Source organism: Accipiter gentilis, chromosome 15, assembly GCF_929443795.1.
Source record: "Accipiter gentilis chromosome 15, bAccGen1.1, whole genome shotgun sequence".
Taxonomy (NCBI): domain Eukaryota; kingdom Metazoa; phylum Chordata; class Aves; order Accipitriformes; family Accipitridae; genus Astur; species Astur gentilis.
Genome location: NC_064894.1, coordinates 24,935,155 through 24,955,295, shown reverse-complemented (window position 1 = coordinate 24,955,295; position 20,141 = coordinate 24,935,155). Strand labels below are relative to the sequence as shown.

Here is a 20,141-nt window from a genome sequence, read left to right as displayed (position 1 = left end):
GTGGTATTTCTTCCAGTTTGCATAGATCGGCACAACAGTGTGCAGTGCCCAGAGCCGCGATGGAGGATACGTGCATTTGTATTTGTCTGGTCCCATCTACACCAGCAAGCCCTTGAAATGTAGCCTAGCTGGCAGATCTGGTCAGGCTGGGAAACTTAGTTTTAGATGTTTTTTTGTTTGTTTACAAGTGATGTTGGCCACAGAGAGGATCACACAGCTGGTGGTCTGTGCACGGCTCTGTGATCAGGCTGAGGCAGGGCTCCGAGCCTGCAAAAGCTGGAGTGGGGCTGAGCTCTTCCAGCTTACTCCTGGCTTAATTTGGAGCTGGCACTGGAGAGGCTGCTACTCTGCTGCCTCATCCTGCGGGCTGGCGTCTCGGAGCCTGGTTTGGCTTTGCCTGCACGGGCAGCAGCATCCAGCACCCGTCTGTGGCCGTGGCTCAGAGCAGGCGCACGATGGATACCTCTCCTTGCTCCAGACACGCTTCTCCTGCAGACCAGAGAACACCTCTCACTGTTCACAATAACTGTTTTAATACAAATATCGCACAAACACAGATACTGTTCTTCCTTTACTAATTATGACAGCATTAGACAAGGTGGGAGAGGTGCGTGTCTGAAGCCCTAGCATCTCAGAGAGGGCTTCGCAAGTGGCTTTTGTGAGGTGTTCGTGTGCCAGTGCGGTTCCTGCTGGCTGTGGGGACCCGTGTGAGCAGCTATTGGCACAGCTTGAGCAGAAATGACACAGTGGAGATTTCTAACGACACTGATGTGCTGCGTGCCAGCCTTGAACTTCAGAAGACCTGTGTCGGGGAGCAGGCAGAAGGAGCAGCACTAGCCCATCGGTATTGCAAACCCAGTATTAAGGGAGTGCTTTCCTGCAGCAACTTCGTGATTAAGGGTGGTGGAGGGAGAGACCGCTGAAAGCCGTGACCTTCCAGGCAGGATCTGTTTCCCAAACACACATTAAACAGTGGCAGACTCCCGCCAGGTGTGGGCATGGGGGAACCTGTTAAATTAAAGCCAAAGCATAACAAGAAAGGTGTTTGCTTTGGAAGATAACGTGCACCTGTTCTGCATGCTAAGGGTGAGGAAACTCTCCGAGGCGTGTTTTCCTTTGTTACCACAGTAGACCTTTTGCCCTGTGAGGCCACGTAGCTCCCCCTTCTCCCCCTCCGTTACCTTTTAAGACCAGGTATCATCTTCCTCAGCTTTACCAGCGTCTCCAATTGGACAACCTAGAAGCATGATAATGGTGGCAGTTGCTCCTTTTCCTCCATCCGTACATCTCATTGTGGAGCTGACAGTGTCACCAAAGTTTGCTGCCCAGACTGATGCTGTTATGAAGGTGCCCAGATCTCCAGTACCTGCAGCCTGCTCGATGGCTGGGCATGCTCCTAGCAAGGTGCCCTTCGGTGGAGCTGCTCTAATGAGCCAGCTTCGTTATCTGCCTTGCTGCTGGTCCCAGAGAGGCTGCAGGGACGTCTGCTGCTTTATGTTCTTAAATGGCGCCAAATGATAGCAGTTAAGACCCTACCAGGAGAAAATGAGCTCTTAGGGCAGCATTTCATGTCTTGCATGCAAGGCTTTATTGGATTAACTTTGTACTAGAACTGCCGTACGCTTCCCTCACTGGAGAGGCCGATCTAGCTTAACTTTGGGATAAAAACTTTACAATAATATTTTTGTCACAGAGGTGACTTGCATAAAAAAAATCTTTACATGCATTAATGTCATCTCAGCTTTGGCAAGCCCGCAAAGCAGGCTCTTTCTCAATGATCTCTGTCTCTATCTTAATGCTGCACTCATCCCAGCATTAAGTATGTAACTCTCTTGCTTTGCTTCTTATTTTCCACATTAGGGACAGTGTACTTCCTCTCCCACACGCCCCTTGCAAATGTACAGGCGCTGTGAGAGAAACCCCCAGCGTTACTGTTGCTGTTCAAGCAATGCCTTTTGCCTTTGTGGGTACCTGGCAGCCTGCGAGAGGGAGACTTGCATACTTTCAGCTACTTCCCCATTATTTACACATAAAGTTAATAACTGACTCAAGAGTTCATCTACAAACATATTTTTAGGGCTGCTCTTGGTAAATTTTTCCCCTCTCGGCCACAAAGCTCTTGTTTTCTGTAATTTCCTTCCTATATTTTCCCTTAACCCTAATCTTTTTTAACATTAACGCGTTAGTTTTGAAACAGCTGGTGTATTCTCAGCCTCTTCTTCTCCCTTACCTGCTGATTATTTCTTTTTTTCACTGTCCTCTATCCCTACTTTTGTTGTTTGCAAAAAAAGGCTTTTCTCCTCCCTCTCCCTCTTCACAGCTCCCACCATCTGTCTCTCTACAAATACAAAGCTTTAGGGGAAATGATTCACTAGGCTGCTAGCTCATTACTCACACTCTCCCCATCATGGTTTCTGTCCTTGTAGGATGCTCTAACTAATGTAAAGATCAATGAATCCTGGGAATTGTTATTCAATTAAAAAAAAATAATGCCCCAGCAGTTAAATAGATTGGGGTCTTTGTAATTCCTAAACACTAATGCTTAGTTTTTCTTCCTCACTCTGCTAGCATTGTTTTTCAGAAAAGGATCATTGAAACAGAAGAATAGAAATGATCACTGGACCATTTAATGCAACCTTGTGTATCACATGATGCAGGAGTTACTTAATGAAATTCCCTGGCCCAAACCAAGCAAATCTGTGGTAAATCTAGAGCACATATTTTAGGATGACAGCCAAAATGATGAAAGGAATTTACTACCCAGCCTCGCTAATCATTTTGAATGCTTAACTGCGCTCCCTAATATGCTGCTTTGCAAGCAGCAAAACCGACACAGCCTCATGCCCTACAGATTTCTCTCCTCCAGCCTTACCCAGACTGTGCACCCCGAAAGCCCTCCCAGCGCCCTGCCAGCCCTGTCAAGGGGCAGGGTGGCCAGCTGTGACTCCTGTGAGCGCTGGCTGGCCAGCTGCCCACCTCTGGGAAGAGACCTCCCCTGGCCTGAACCCCCACAGCCTCTCCCTCCGCAGCATGCAGGTTTGGGGCTAGCTCTTTGCTCAGGTTAAGTATTTCCATGAAACTCGTAGGCACTTAGTATCTTTGAACTTCTCCCTATTAAATGTGGTAGAACTTGGCTAAGGGGCTCAGAAGCCATTTGAGACAGACTAGTTGACAGTGTTAAAACACTTGAGATACCTTAAAATACCGGAGACGGCCATATCGAGTTGGCAGATACGCCATAGCATTTCAGGACACTTGCTCAACCTGGAGGCTGAGCTCAATACTGTAGGGCACTCCAAGTGACGCTAAATGTCGATGTTTAGGTACCCATACCCCACTCCTTTTGTCTTCACTTTGTTGACCTTTTAAGAAGGTTTTCTGACATGATTTGAGGCTTGTCACCATATACTAGAAAGTTATTTTCTTAATTGGAAGCTTAGTTTTTCATTTTATCACATGGAAAATGGATCTCCCCTCCCCACATGCAAGTAGGTAACTAGCAATACCACTACCTAACACAATTTTATTGTGCCTTGTCAAGAAGCTGCTGGCACGGTAGGTATTAGCCTATTTCAGTTGCTGAGCTTCCCTTCAGAATTGGAGTTGTAAGAAGCACAGCAAGTAAATACCTCAATCAAAATTATAAAAGTTGGCAACACTGGCTACACCCTTCTCCCAGTTCTCTTAAATGGCTGCAACTCTTTATGCAAAAGCCTGCTAAAGGAAAATCTGAATATATCTGCAATGTGGTTCTTCAGTTGTTTCTCATCAGCACCACAAAGCACGTCCTGTATCAACACACCACACTGGCATCACCTTCATGGAAAGCTAATTAAATAATTCGGGTAATGTAACAGGAGTATCAACTTCTGAGCTATTTTACTTTTGGACTACCAAACACATGTACTTTTTTTATAAAGCTGTGTTTGAGTCATTCTATAACAAATAATAAAGCTGAGGAGCATCTTGGAAAGAGCCTGCGGCATGAAGTGCTCTGTGTCAGAGCAGGACGTTCTTGTACCACTACTCTAAAGAATAAGGGCTGCGGAATTTTAAGAGAATGCGGTCCACTGTTACCTCAGTAAGGTTAAGGCAGTTTTAAAAAAAGAACCCTCACCAAAGTCGTGGGCTCTGTAAAAAATAGTTCAAATTTTAGCAGATGTGATGTTGTTGAACCTTCCTGGTTGCTAACACCCCATGGCTCTCCAACATCTTTGATTATTTTATTGTTTCATACTGCATACAAGTTGTAGGAGTCAATGTTATTTCTCTTAACAGTCGCTGGCTTTCCAAATGCCAATTGTCCTTTGACATGCTCTGTTTTAAATAATGGCCGAAGAGCAGTAATGAAGCTAAAGGCCTGCTATAAAAAGTGCTGTAGCGTTCCACAGTACTGACAGCACACACATAGTCATGCATTTAGCTCTCCTTTTGTGAACTGTTGCTGCAACATGCTGAAGGTGTTAGGGGCCAAGCTGTAAGGAAATGGAACTCCAGAGATTTCAGATCTGAGAGTCCTCTAATTGAAGACAGTGTCTTTATGCAAGACAGGCTAAGGAAAACTTGCATTACCCAACAGTTACCATTCCTCCGTTGTTCCCAGCAATAATAAAAGCTGACGCAATATATAAGGTTGCCTTACAAAAGGCAAATATATTTAATAGTGTTTATACAAATTAACTGTTTGATAATGCTATACAAGGCAGGAATATCTTTAAAGAAACCCTGAGCAAAAAGGAGGATGTAATTTTTATTTTACACTTATTGCAACATTATTTCTGGTATTTGTTTGCTATATCAACTAATAAAGGAATATGTTAAAAACAGATGTTAAAATAAAACTGGGCATTCTTTCCATTTGCAGCTTATTTAAAAATCTAGAGAAAAGAGTTCTGTCCCATCAGCTTCAGAAGTAGATGTTTAACATGGTAGAGAACAAGTCGAGCCTGAGTTACCCAAGACAACCAATTCCTTTTGCAGAAAGAGTGTCTTCTGTCATCAAAAAGAGCCATCTGGAAGAGCCTTGGCTCTCTGCCAAGAACAACCCTTTAACAACTGCTTGTCGTGCACTGTAAGTAATAACGTTCATAATGGCACAACCTGGAGTGTTGGTAAAGGTCCTACTGGAGGAGCAACGTATTCCTCCTCCCTCAGTAACCGCAAAAGGATGTTCTTCTTATTCTTTGGCCAGTTATAAATGTGAGTGTTCTGCAGCCAGGTAGGCACGTGTTCCTGAAAAACAAATGGAAAAAAAGCAAAATCCCATAAATCCTCCTGAATCTGTACCAGAACCTTGCAGATTCCATCAGACTCTGCCAAGCAAGATTTCATTTTGTCTGTTCTAGGCGCTTCCCATAACAACAAGAAATTTTAATTTGGCTTCAGAATTGTATTTGGGTTCCTAAATAAATGAACTTCGTGTGATCTCACAGCTTGCCTGTCTCTCTTTCTTTTCTGCCATCACATTGGCTTATTTCACCACGTTTCAAAGGCAATCTGATCTCAATGACAGGCATCTAAAGGCTTGTGAAAATAAACATTGAGAAGAGAAGGGAGGCATTTCAGTGCCCCTACCAGGGAAAGGCTGCCACTTGAGTAGCTGCTGAAGGATCTACACAACATGTTCAAGCTTGAGATGAGAATCAATAGGGAAAGAGCAGGACCCCAGGGGAGCATTTCTTATCCTGGTAGCCTTCTTCCCCCTCCCCTTGCACCTTAGTTCACCAAGTGTGGTGTCCTCTGGCCACCTCCTCAGCAGGCAGTTGAGGCCAATGCTGAGCTCGAGGAGAGGCTAATGCATCTCCAGATTAGCAGGGTCAAACCTCCACCACTCCCTGCATCCTGGGAAAGATGCAGCCTTTCAGAGGGGTTGGCTATGTCCATTAACACAATGATCACCTTGCCCCTGGACAGTGACAGTGGGCTGATGGAGAGGAGCCTGCTCAGACCTCACGTTCCCGTGTCTCCACAGCCTTGGGAGTTTTCCGTGTGGACAGCCTGGATGTGTAGCAGTGAAGGGCTATTATACCACTCATTAAGAGGGTGAAAGACTGATCCTTGATCAAAACCAGCTCATGTCCACCGTGAAGGTGGAGATTTCTTTTTGGAGAGCTTATTTAGCAGGGCAGTATTCTCCCAAGGTGGCCCCTGTTAGGAGCAGCACAACCCCTGTCAAGCGAGTGGAGCTAGCTCCAAGAGGACAGAGCAAAAAAGCTGCTGGCGTGGACCCCGTCTCTGGCTCCTCGCCAGGGGATGCCCTGGCAGGGGCAGCACACGTCCTGCCTGCCAGCAAACAGCCTAGCTGCAGTCCAAATCTTTCATTCCAAAGCCTCATGCTTCTCAAATTGGCTGTCTTTTCCTTGGCCTGTACAGCCGTAGGAATGAGGCTGCATCATTTCCACTGCGCAGGGAGCAGTTTGTGTTAATTGATGCAACCACTTTGTTAGATCTGTACGATTTTTGTGTAAGAAGAAGGAGGTAAGTCACACAGGCACCTACAGGCCCATTAGTCTGACCTCACCTAGGCTTCTGCACAAGCAGCTTGGTGAGTGGCAGAGGTATCTATCAAGCCTGGCTTTCCTCTTTCTCCAGTGACTGAGAAAGTATAGGCTTTGGTCAACCATCTCTGCAAAGCGGTTCTTCCAGGTGAACACCTCACTGCCCAACAAGGGTAAGATCCTGCAGTGTTCCCTTTGGTAGGAGCATGAAGTAACATTTCTTGCCTCCACCTGCGAATCTGTTTTTGCACAGGAATGGATTTTAATCTTTGTGAACGTTACTCCTTTGACAAAGCTGTTTGAAATTGGCCAGGAGATTCAAACATTACTGGGAGACACAAAGATAATTATGTTTACGTGCACACTCTTATTATGTAAAATTTGTTTCTTTACTAAATCTTGTTAAGAGCTATAGAAGGAAATGCAATGAAATACAGCAAGGGTTTACCAAATGAGCTGTCTCTCTGTCTTTGATAAGAAACTACATTTTTTGGAGGAAGGAAATGCAGTAGGCATAGTCGGTCTGGACTTCAGTAAAGCATTTGATATTGGTCCACATGGGAAATCATTAGTTAAGCTTGAAAAGATGGAAATTAGTGTGAGAAATGTATAGTAGGTAAGAAACCAGCAAGTGGGAATATAATGAGAGAGGCACTATACATCCAGGGAAAGGCTCTGCTCCTTTCTTCCAGAACTGCTCCTGTGGCCAATTTCATTTAATATCCTTTATAATGAACTCAGTGCGAAAACCACCTGCATGCTTATCAACTCTGGCAAGAATTTCAACCTGAGGGAGGTGTGTAGGTGTAAAGGGGTAACTATAGCTGCTATTTTGATCCAGAAAGAGAGCAGAGAAAGTGAGAAGGGGGCTTTTCTTTGCCATGCAACACTAGCTGTCATTGTGGGTGGGGGTAATGGGAAAATGGTTACCGCCCTTTTAATGTTTTTTTTATTCAGCTGTGTATACGTAAGCCAAGAGGAAATTCTCTCTACACCACAGAGAGTATTTGGTAACTCTGAGGATCAAACTGGTAGGAAGAGGGCAGAGGGCAGGGCTGTGTGTTCAGGGCTGTGTCGGCGGAGCACGGTTTGAGCTCTCCTGGCTTCTCCGGCACCGACCCTGCTCACCTCACCCCGCCGTCTGCTGCCCCTCTGCCAGAGAGAGCCCCCAGCGTGGGGCAATCAGGCTTAATGCTTTGGTCATGGGGTGACCAGGTCAGGAGGACACATTTCTGTGGTTTGGCTTGAAGCAAGCCTTGAACCAGCGAGACCCAGGTTTCCTTTAGCAGTGTACGATGGGAAGCTGAAAATACCAGTTCCACCTTAACTGTGTGTTGTGCTTTTCCCCCTCATTATTCAATTTCCTAATGAATGCTCTTTGGATCACATAGATCCCTTCCTGTTGGAGGCTGACTAACTTTCACATACCAGCAGTGTTTTATGATGTGCTTCGTATGAGATTAACTCATATAATAGCCCCGTCCCCAGATGAAACCTTCCAAGCTTTGCTTTCCTGCTCTTTTCCAGTCAGCTACAGTAGTACTTGAACATGTAAAGGACAGTACAAAAAAGACAAAACGAAAGTAATTTGCCCACCAGTATCATCCAATTGTATACAGATGTGGCATTTTTCAGGTACCTTGCTTTGCCCACAGACTTCATTACTGCAATTTGTTCAGGCTCTGATGCTCTCCTTCTACCCATGATGTCCTCAATTATATTATCATTTAACTAGTTAGGTGAAGGTAGATGATGTACCAAAGAAATGTGTGGAGAAAGAGAGCAAAGCAATGGCAATAGAAAATGCTGATCTGCATAACTTAGATGGGAAAGGCACCTCTTGAAAAACTGAAGGGTGATGTGGACTACAGAGGATGGGCAGGAAGGCTGCCTGGAGCCTGATGCTTTGATAGCAGCAGCTGAATAAACCAACCCTGGAAATTCCTTATAGATCACTGTCTGAGAGAACCGCCGCTATATGCTAAATAGTCTTCTGATACGTAAAGTGCAGCCAAAATTAACGTAAGTGTATTGTTCTTGTGTCTGCCTCAAAGCCCAAAGGCAGCTGTAGTGCCTGCTGGGCCACTTCTCTCTGCAACCCTTAAGGTGCCGAGTGGCCAGGCTGTATGGTCGGTTCATGTAGCAGGCACTCGAGGAGTCCCCAAGGTCAGGAGCAGTCCTGCCCTTTCCCCCCAGACCAAGCTGCAAAGACTGACTGAAAAAGCTGACCAGTTCCCTGCCTTTGGTCTGCCCAATTCCCACCAGGGCCGCCTCCCAGCTTGTCACACTTAAGGCAAATACCAGACTGAGATCGTTCGGGAAGGGAGCTGAATGACATGGAATACCAGAGGTGCTGCTCATTCCAGAGGACCTCACATAATTTTACAAAGCCAGGGACATAATTTCAAATTTCTGAGCTTATATTAAATCAGTGCTTAAATAAAGAACGTTGTTACACTAAAATCCACAAGTGCAGTGGAACTTCACAGCCCTACAGTCATTGATAACATTGTTTAAATTTTGACCCGCGTTCCAAAATTTGGGCACCTAAAGAAATAGAAAGAATCTTTCCGTACTTTTCCAAAATGCAGCTGTACCTAGGGGTAACATGACAGCTACCCAACGGTGCATCTAGCAACGAAAAGTGAACATGTATACAACACATCCACTCTATGTTTGGGGAAGAATGCAATTTCTCAAGTATAACTGAAGCTGTTTAACTTTTCTGGCCTTGTAAAAATCCAAGAGATTCTCTCAGAGTGAGGAAGAAGAGATGGGAATCTGTTGCATTACTTATTCTCAAATGAATCTTCAAAACCAATAAGGAGGGCAGATGAAATTGCAAGTCCTAAAAAACCTTATAGTTTGCCTTTGATGGGCCCATCAAAGTTCAAGCAATGGCCTAGTACTTTAATATTTATTATCCTCTTTATTTTTGTATTCTCAACCCACCCTCTTCCAGATCCTCACTTCACATCAGTCATAAATCTCTCCCATCTCACTCATCAGCATTACATCTGGAGAAAATTATAAAAGGGTTAATATAAAAAGCATGCTTGCTGGATAGATTGTCTCTCTCCATTTAAATTCTTTCAATGCTCAAGACAATTTGAGTTTTAGTTGTACATTCATCATCAGAAATACATTTATGCGCTGATTTATATTGTGGATGAAATGGTTTTTATTTGTATGTACATAGAACTATAAACTTTTAATGTAAAATGTAGCTTTGGAATATTACTAGTGGGATATTAAGAACCAAGAAATTGAGAGCTGGGGTTTTAAGATTTCATCTGGTGCACAGTGATCAAAATAATATGTGCTTAATCGTGTGACAAGTATATATGCATGTATGTATGTTACCTTTTTGGCATTTGGAAAAAGCACGGGGATGAATCTGAAGTTCATACTTCCTTGTTGTATAAACTCGATCTGCATCTAGAATAGAACAAATTGCCAGATTTATTGTAATGACATGTTAATTTTTCTTCACATGCATCTGAATCCTATGCGTAAAAACATTTGTCGCTTACTTAAACTGCTCTTCTGTTAACTGATTTGGTCTATTGCTAGTGGACTCGGTATCATTTTTTTTGGCCACTTAATCTGATTCTTCATTACTACAGAAAGGGTACAGGAAAGATCCGTCAACATTTCTTGAGCATTTAGTTCTGTGGTATGAAATAATCGCGGGTTTAGCTGCAGTTGCAATCCCATGAAATCCATCTAGAACCGATGAAGCTTGACTTGACTAAGGACCCTGTTCAGTCTCCAACAGAGTGAAAGATTTCAGCCGGAGGCCAGCTCTGTGTCCAAGCTAGGACGCAGCCTGTTGCCCACGTCCCAGCTCCGTGTCTAAGCTGGGACCCAGCCTGTCCCCCGTGTCCCCAGACACAGGCATCCTGGGGGTGGTAAGGACAGTAAAGTGCTGCTGAGAGCTCATGCGTTGGTGACAGCTTCTGGGAAGTCTGACTGCAGGAGCAACCCGGGGAATCAGATGGGTTATAGGTTGAGAAAAGCAGCAAACTGCAAACTGAGGGAGAAAGGATGAGCTTCACAGCTCTGTGGACTCTTCTGGGCTAAATGTCCATCCCGTGACAGGCTGCAGAGATGGGCATCTGTGACCCCCCCCGGTCTCCTGCCACCCTGCACTCCCCAGGAGCCCCTACTCTTTGCAGCTCTGGCCTTCGCTTTGCAATTCCACCTTTCAGCCAGCTTTACTGCTGCCCAAAAAAAGACCTCAGTTACAGGATAGCCGAAGTGATAGGGGCTGGTTTATAGGGAGGAAGGTCAGGCACTGTTAGATAAGATTGTGCTCAGGGCTATACGGCAGGGCAACAATGGCTCAAGAAGGTGAAGGCGGGAAAGAAAAAGTGAACAATAAAGAATATGGAGAAACAAGATGAGCATGTTTAATAGGACTTTTCTTCCTTGAACCTCTTAGCAGATGTTAATGAGCATACGGAGCTGATGAGAGGGAGGATTAATGAATTCCAAAGGGGGGTGTTTAACTATGGGGATTAGGGAAAACAAAGCAAAGAACCTGCCATTTGGAGACAGATTTGTCTTTTGAGAAGAAGAGACAGAGTCTTTGTAAAACAGCAAATGCATGTCCTTGCTTACCATCCTGTGGATGTATTTAGTATGTAAGCCATGTTCATCCCTGTCCAGCTGGGATTCAGCCCCTTCCACATCCTGTTTGTATTTTGGACTGATTGCTATGATTATCATCACTGTCTTCTGTTAGGGAGAAAAGCACTTTTATGAAATTGGGAAACGCAGTGTGTTTGGTAGAGGCAGATCGGAAATCTGCCAGTTTGTGTTTTAAGTGATCTTTATGTTCTTGGCAAACACGAGAGGATCTCATTCATTCTGGCAGGAAATACAGGAGAAGCTCGTACACTCGTTCTCCTCATTATTTCTCGAGATCTCATAATATAGAAATTCTAAATGTCAAGAGATATATTAGCAGCTACCAGTTTACAGTTGGAATCCCTGTAATAAAAAGCTACTTTTTATCAGTGTCTATGTACATACACAGGAAAGTTTTATCTTCAAATTCAGACCTAAATATTTTTCAACAGCTTATGTAAAAGTGCATCTATTTAACCATCTATGGCTTTTTACGCACAAAGCCACTAAAGGCAGCTGTCTATGGAAGCTGCATCTAGGGCTCTCCGCAACAAAAATGACAACTTTTCTTGCTGAGCTTAGCAGCGAAGTGTGCAGAGAGGTGGCTGTGCAGAGGGGTGGGCTGCTGCGGGATGGCCTGGGCAGGTTTAGGGTTACCTAGCAGCTTCGTCCCACCTTGCCGCAGCGGGCTGAGGGCAAGGCTCCTCGCCTTGCCGGGACAGCCCGGATCCTGCCTGCGACCTGTTTAATCCCAGGCCCCCACTGAGCTCAGGTTTCCACAGAGGGGCCATCCTTCATATCTGGGAAACATCTCTCCTCCTTAATGGTGGGCCGGTGAAGAGGCTCAGCAGATGAAAGCCTCCTACTTGTGTTTACCTAGGGCCTGTCTTTCATCCCCGCCACATCAGGCTGTGTAAGGCTTCCAAGCCTGTGCCTCATAGTCAGACTGGCACCTAATTAACTCTTTCCTTCTGTGCAATATCAAGGGAATTTGCCCCACCACAGGGTCAAATACGGTAAGGAGCCATTATCCCTTACACCAACTTAACATACTCCAGAATTACTTTTGCTTGTGCCTGACATGTATGTAAGCACTTACAGATGTTGAGGGTTTGCAGAGACATGCCCGGTTGCACACATCCCCCTGCTTGTGTCCAAGCAGTCCCTTCTTCCTCATACATATAAAGGTTTTGAAGTTAGAAACTGCCTCTACAGTCAATGGAGGAAAACAAACATTTCTGGGGCGGGCAGTCAGAGAAGGATCCTCGTATGGAGGCACGGAATTGCTCCCTGCACACATTGGTCTCTCCTACTGACCGTGCAGGAGTCCCAAAGGAGATCTGTCAGGTTGCGTTTTAAGTGATAATGATGTTTTTGGCAAAAGCAAATTCACCCTGGCTTCTGATTTCAGTACCTCCATTGCACATAGAGAGCCCAAGCCTAATTTGCCCTGATGAAAGTTCCAGAAGGGATAACTGCATGGCCGCAACAGAGGCCCCAAGCTTGCTCCGCATGCAGTGGTACCGTGCCTGCGTGGTAGTGCACCTGAGCCAAGGTGTCCTGCTGGACACCTTTAGGAAACCTGGGTACTGCTGTCTCGGGTGGTTGAGCTTCCTTGCTCAGGTGGGGGAGAGCCCACCACTTTGTCATCCTGTTCCCAAGCCACGGAGATCTGCCCAGAGTGACTCAGAGGCCCGGCGGCTACCCAGCAAGGCACAAATCAAAGGAAGCCACCCCATGATGGCATGTGCCGAGAGACAGAATTGCCAGTTTGTGTCCAGCTGTGCTGGGGTAATGGGACCACTTGGCGTGATCCTGAAGGAGATGTGCACTCACTGCTCAGCTGAACTTCAGAGGAAGTTGTTGCTGCGGGGGGCTGTGCTGGCAGCAACATAAATCTCTGTTTTACTGCTTAGATAGATACACACTGATGAAAGCAAATCTATCATTTGGCTAACAGAACACCAATTTCCAGTTTACCTATAAGATGGTTTATCCAGCAGAACCCTTTAGTGTTTTAGATAGCAACGTAAAATCTACAGGTGAGAAGCAGAATGAACATTAGCCACTACTATGCAGCCTGGGATGAAAACCAGATATCATTTTAACCAAGCACAGCTAAACCCCACTGTTTAAAAATGAGATGGAGGAGCAACCGGTCCAATGGCAGCTTCAGCCTGACTGTAACAGCCAGCATTGGAATTTGGCAGGAATGCCAGGATTAGCACTTCATTTCTTAAAGAAAGAGCTTTGGGACCATAAGATACGGAAGTGAGTGAGATTTGCCTATGCTCTCTCTGCAAGGCCTCTGCCATTTGTGTATGGGCAGGGAAGACGATAGTAGGGTCTTGCATTTTGATTCTGCTCCTGTTACTATTAGAATAATTCAACCATTTTCCTCAGGTCACCTCTGCCATGAACAAGGTTAAATTGCCTTTACATACATCACCTAGGTAGCGCTCCATCCACTTAATGATGTCAATACCTCGTACCGTGTCTTCAAATATATCAATCTGCAAGAGAATGAAAACCTGTGGTGAGCATCCTTTCACCTTTCCTCCCCATTTGGTGGCACTGAAAAGGCACCTGCTCTTCTCCCTAGTTTCTAACATGTATGCCTAATTCCCTTAGGAAAGAAATGTGTGCACGCACAACTTCTCCCCTGTCCCTGCAGTCCGGAGTCAAGCAGGACGGGCACCCCAGGCAGGCGGAGCGGGGCTGCTGCAGGCACACTGCTGGGCTCCCGCGCAGCCGGCCGTTCGGCCGGCCACCCTGCCCTGCCAGCTCCCAACCCCCAGGCATTTTTTGCTCAACGGAACAAGAAACAGCCGCTGCCAGCGAACGTTAGATATGCGAAGTTTGCAAAATGGCTTTTTTGCCTCTTTAAACACCTCACGAAGGCGGATGGCTGCCCACCTCTTCTATCTGTGTAGCTGCAAATGTCCACTATTTTCTGGCTGCAAGGTTATATACTCAGTGTCAAGTTTTAGCTTCATATTGAACTAAATTTTCAGGGTGTGTGGTGGGAAGTCAACCAGGTTACTGATACTGGATGCAGTAACCCAGACTTCAGCGACAGCAGAGAGGTGGATGACTTCAGAGGACTGAATACGACCAACACCACTCAGTTCCCTGCACACTCAGTAAGCCCAGAAACTGGCAATCAATGACTGTGACCAAGGAGTAAGTATTACCTTCTCCAACCTTTTGATAAAAGAGTCATGTTCTGCTCTCAAGTCTTTCTTTTTCCCCTTTTGAAAGTAGAGAGAATATTTGTTTCCCTGCTTTGGGGCCATTTTGCTGTATTTTTATTATGCTGCAGCAGGCTCCAAGAATTGCTTGTCCAGCAAAGGTGCCATTAACAAGCCTTCTACTCCATACCGCTATGGTGCCCAAAGCTTTCTTATGAATTGGTCATAGTACAGAACTGCTGGATAGAAGTATAATTGCAGTCTCTCGAAAAAATCTTTGATTCATGAAAATAAATAAGCGTGTGCAAAGCCCCCCACTGAGTCTCATTCAGTTTAATGATAGCCACTTACTCAAATGCTTTCCTGAATTGAAGCCAAAGAGTGAAGGTTGAGGGGTCAGATAGCATATGCACTTGAAATAAGAAAATATGAATCAAGATTTTGTTGAACACTGAATCCTAGAGCCTCTGTGGATGGTTCCCTTAGAGAAGGATGTTATGATGAAGCAAACTCATGAGAAGTTAAATGAAAATCTGGATGGCTTATGGGATTAGACGGTAGGACACAGACCTTTTCAGGCCAGTGATTTTAGAATCCCTTTTAAAACTGTAACAAAGCAAATGAAACCATGAGATGGGCTGTTTCATTAAGCTGTGTGAAATACACTGATTTTAGATGATTTTTTAGCAGAAAGGTATTCGCATCTGAAGATCCAACGATGTAATAGCATCGCAGAAAAAAAGCTGGGATGGGATGAACATGAAAACTGACCTTTTTTAATATTGATATTACAGATCAAATATGAGACAAAGTTAATGGAATAGCTCACAAAACCTCATACTATTGCCCATCTGGTATCTGGTGTCACGAAATGAAATTTTCCAGGGTCATTATTAAAACACATTTCAAAGCATGAAATTCAGTTAAAATATGAGCAAACAAAAAGGCAAATCATATAAGTTACAGTTTTTAAGCCAAGGCTAGTTCGTTCTATTTGTATCTTCTTTAACCTACAAAATGTGATGATAAACAGAAAAACATTTAAATGGACAGTGTATCGCCTGTGCTTTTTAAAAAATTGCCTCTTCTCTCTCTTGGTCGAAAGTAATTTTCTCCGGAAGGAATACTTACAGCAGTTTGAAAGCCATTTACAAGCAGGAAGTTCACAAATTTCATGACCTCCACCGCTGCATCCACCGAATAGGTTATAAAGACCTTGCCTAGAAGAGAGTGTCCATATGAATATGTGATGCATTAAAACACACCATTCGGAGGGTGAGACTTTCGCAGCCCTCCTTTTCCACCATGCTGCAGGTTCCGCTCACCTACGTCTCTTCGGATTATTTACAAAATGGATGCAGGAAAGTGCAGTGGCTTGGTGTTGAACTCAAACCCCTCACGGCTTTCCTCCAGACCTCACCGATCTGACTGAGAACTGGAGGAACCCTCACAGGCCGTACTTGCCTCACCTTAGAGCAGCATTAACCTCCTGTGCAGGCAGGCAGGATGGCTGATGACAGCAATGTTCTCAGCTGTCCTTCCCATCGTGGAAGGAGTTTTCTTACTAACCAAAGAATCATGGGTTTGCAGGTCAGGGTGAGCCAGCTGGCTAATCTAATCCAGCTGTGCATGTATCACAAATGACACAGTTTTATCCAGTAATTCCTGTATCTAGGACACACTAACTGATAAAGTAGGGACTAGCCAAGAGTGGTATCCGGTGTCATAACTTACTCCTACAGGCCAGAGAGATGCAAGTCTCTGGATTTGAAAGGTGATGTGCAAAATGAAATCCAAAACTCAGGAGAGATGTGGAGGGTTCTTAGCAATGGTGTGTCTCACCTGCTAGCCAGCATGGCATTAAGAAGGAAGCCAGTTTTCTGAAACCTTACTTTCCCGTAAGAGTTGAAGGGTGAAAGCGTTTCAGGGGCTGGTGGCAGGGGAAGCACCTCAGCCAGCGCCTGGGCTGCCCTCAGCCCTCTGCGTGGGCTCCCGGCCCAAAGTCCTCTCCACTCACCGGGTCAGGGAGAAACTGAGGTTGAGACTCGACATATTTGTCTGGTTTGGGACGGGCAGAAACACTTTATCCCTAGGGCTTTGTTTGTTATTAGTCTTTTACTGTAAGCTTCAGTGCCTCTGCCTCAAAGGGACATCCTGTTTAGCAAGAAGTACCAAAGCAATCTAAACAGTATTTATTTTTTGTAAACAAAATAACAAATAATTAATGACAATTATGTTTTCAGGATTCAAGGGGATAATTCCATCCCACTAAACACAAATGCTCACACCCTACAGATGTGATGACACTCAGTATTTTCTTTTCTTGTTGTCTTTGTGTCTTAATGTTGTTCCCCCTGCCCTCTCCCCCCCGGAGCTTTCCCACCTAAAGCTGTCAGGCTGCTTTGTAAAATCTTGCACAGAACAAATTTGCTAACCACTTACGCAACTCCTCCGGCAAATTGCTGGTTCTCAGAGTTCCCTTGGCTGCAGGGTTACTGAGAGGTCTCGGGACGGCAGCTGGAGATGGCGAATTGTCAGAAGGGCAACAGCATGCTTCATCTGGGCCGCATGCCTTGGGGGGCAGCTGACCATTAGGTAGCTGGTTGTATAGCTGGTTTCTACAAAAAAAGCAAGCGAACATTTAAAAAATATTTATTTTCAGGTCAAATTCAGATTTTTTCTTTCTTTTAATAGCATGCTAAAAGAACTTTATCTGCGTATTAGCTAGGAAAAGTTCTTGTAGAAATGCTTAGCTCAGCATTTCTACTTAGTTATTACAGCATCTTTTGAACAGATGATACCTTGGTGACAGTCTGCCACAACAAGCAGTTTATTGCAGGAGCAGCACTAGCCACAGGAAGTAAATGCACCTCTTAGCTGAAAGCTGTTATGTTTGCAATTAGCAGAAGCCAAGGCTGTTTCTGAGTGAGAAATGTCATGGATGTTGTTACGCACGTATGGGAGCAGGGTGGCACTTGGGTAACCTCTTTCCATTATCTCAAGGGTGCTTCATCGCACCTCAGGTCCTCTCAGAATGTCCTGTGCAGCACAGGGGGCACAGCGCAAGGTGGGGATTGGGAAAAATGGGGGTACAAGGACAGTCCACCTCCAGCTCGGGCACAGCTTGGAGCATCTCCAGTTTTGCGCAAAACTCAAGAGTTTTGCTAAAAGGAACAAAGCTCATTTCTTGACCAGCAACAGGAGACGCAATGAGGGTTTCTCATGTCAGGGATCTGTGCTCCAGACCTGCAATAACTTTGCCTAACATCTTCTCCATTGTAACAAACAGAAAAGGATGATTTTAGGAAGCTTAGCAGTTCTCATCCCACTACACTTTGGCTTCACAGTTTAAGTCAATAGGAAGGGAAATCTATAGAGATTTTTACGTGAGGTGTGCTTTGAAGCTGCTGGGTTGAATCTGTTGGACGAGTGTTAGGTTTCTCTGAGAGCTTTTCCCCACAGAGCAGTGATGTTTAGTCAATCAAGCCCACTCTCTTTTTTTTCTTTGCCTTCCTTAAATGAATGATGACAGGCTGGTCACAGCATGTTTTCTGTTGTCACATTAAGATTTGGTTTATTCATTTCGGTACAGATGTTTTCTGTTACAAAATACTCTATAGGCAAATATTACCAACATATAACTGCCGTTCCTGGAATCAGCATTCAAACACCAGCCACGCAGCCGCAGGACAGACCCCACATATTATGGATTTCTTTTAGCAGAAGAAAATACCAAGAAAAGCAACAAGTACCTCATAAACGGCCACAAAAAACTACCCTATGGCTAATTTACAGATCTTCCCCAAACTTCACCTTATCTAACAAATGCGCCAAAAATTAGGAGTCTGTTTTTAAATTTTACTACTCCAAAGGATACCCACTATTCCTCAGTATTTTTACATTTTCAGACAAACTTTTCAGTGCTATTATCTCTACTGCAAGTACTGCCTTATCTTGCTGTCACTTTTTTGTCACAGCCCCTAACTTTTTGCAGGCCAGAGCAGTGTGGTATTTCAGCCGTTTGTCCTCTTTTGTCCCACCTATTCAGCCAGTTTTCTTCCAAGACCATGTCACGTAAGTGGACATTTTCAAACACGGATACCTGTAAGTTTAGCGCCTCTGAAAGTACTGTGGCACTGAAATAAAAATGGTCTGATTTCAGATGTCCTCGATACCTGAAGCTTCAATTTGTCTTCAAGTAGCTGAGTCTGGAGAAAACCCTGCATGCATAGTATTTCCCATCTGTTAATGACATCCTTACAAGGAGGGAGATATAAAGCCTGGTAAGTTAATATTTGAAAATGAGTCAAAAAGCCCTGGATGAGAAGTGCTAGACAGGGTGGTTTATTACTACATGAAAAATCATAGAAAAGGCTGCAAACTGCAAGGTAGAGATGTATCAGCAATGGACAAGATTTCCTCCCTTTTTCTCTGCACTATGTAAGAGATAAGAAAGAAATGACTGAAGCCAGTGATTGAGGCATCCCAGGCTGGTACAGTGTAAAGCTGAAGACCGCAGTGAGCCACCAAATTGACCTTTGCTCTCGAGCAGGAGAGCTCTAAGGTTTCAGCTAAGATATTTTTCAACCCCTCATCCCTTTAACCTTCAAGCGTTTATCTTCCTTAATGCATGCTTTTCAGGGTGCGCTGTAACAACATATCAGGTATCCGGCTTTGAAGTTCTCTAGGGTAAGGTCAGGCCCCTGTTGGGTGTAAAGTAGCAAATAAAGAAAACTATCCAGCATCTCACATGTACCCCTGCAGCCCAGGCACGCTAACATTACAAGGCTTCAGAATTATTGGTTGAAAGCCCACAAAATCAGATCAGAGGAGCTTCTACCGCGCACAACTCACCCCCCCGAGGCGTACTTACGGGAATCGAGGAGGACCAGGGGAGGAGCACGTCCTCTGGGGTGGTCGGTCTCCGGTGCCCTTGGGAGCACGAAGGTTTGAGTAATTTGGGATGACTTGCTGGGCCGGGTGGATAACTCTCATGCAAGGTCCAGGAACAGGAGGAAACAGTTGCGACGTATGTGCAAAATGTTGGTAAGGAGCTCTGCCATCTGGGAGGGTGAGAAAATAAAGGCAGCAACCATCAGTTCAGCCAATACATTTTTGCCTCAGTTTGTGTTTAATCCTTTCCAGGCACGTCCTCCTTCATGTCTTGGGAAACTGAGCAGTTTGGAGGCTTTTGCAGGTATCTTGGTCTGAAAGAACCCAGATTAAGGAACATTTTACAGTCTGAAGTTTCCTATTTCCAATTCATATACGGCACGGCTCAGATTCCTGCCCTGGGCTGGGCTGTTGGGACAACTGACAGTTAAACATTCAGGGCTGCTTTGTCCCTGCACTTACCATGCTTCAGTGTTTTTTGGTGGTTGGGTGTTTTTTTTTTAATTTCTTTTTGGCAATAACTTGCGAAAATGAATCATCCCAACGTTCTCATGAAAGCAGATGCAAAATCCTGGAACAAATCAGTTTGCAACACTAAGGCTAAACAGACTGTGATTATTGTAAATGAAAAGAGAAAAAATAATCTCTTGGTTTGTTACTTCACCCTGTATGAATTTTCTGCCTAAGTGACCTTTTAAGGCCTTGCTGCTGCTCCTGTTGCTATCCAGGAGGCTGTAGGGGAAGACCAAAGTTACAGTTTTGCTTAAGTAATTCTGAAAAACCTTACTGTTGCTGGCCGCACACATGTAATACTGTTTAATAACTAATGTACGGTGGAACTGTTGGCATAAACTGAAAGAGAAAGCAATATGTAAGCCGTTTGTTTCTCAAATGGAGAAAACTATTTTTCTTTTTTTTCAGTCTTTCT

The 20,141-nt window shown here is 44.7% G+C and overlaps 1 protein-coding gene across 4 annotated transcripts in view; it reads right to left on the bottom strand.

Annotated features, from left to right (window-relative positions):
• Positions 1 to 4,628: 4,628 nt before the first annotated feature.
• TRAF3IP2 (TRAF3 interacting protein 2) overlaps positions 4,629 to 20,141 on the bottom strand; it is a 28,070-nt gene continuing 12,557 nt past the window's right edge. For 2 of the 4 annotated variants that reach the window (XM_049817868.1, XM_049817867.1), the window contains exons 5-11: positions 19,194 to 19,383; positions 16,763 to 16,938; positions 15,452 to 15,540; positions 13,574 to 13,642; positions 11,121 to 11,237; positions 9,861 to 9,935; positions 4,629 to 5,232 (exon numbers count right to left, since the gene is read on the bottom strand). In XM_049817868.1, coding sequence (XP_049673825.1) covers positions 5,086 to 5,232; positions 9,861 to 9,935; positions 11,121 to 11,237; positions 13,574 to 13,642; positions 15,452 to 15,540; positions 16,763 to 16,938; positions 19,194 to 19,383 — 863 coding nt within the window. In that variant the 3' untranslated portion in view covers positions 4,629 to 5,085. The other 2 variants (XM_049817870.1, XM_049817871.1) reach the window with 2 other exon arrangements.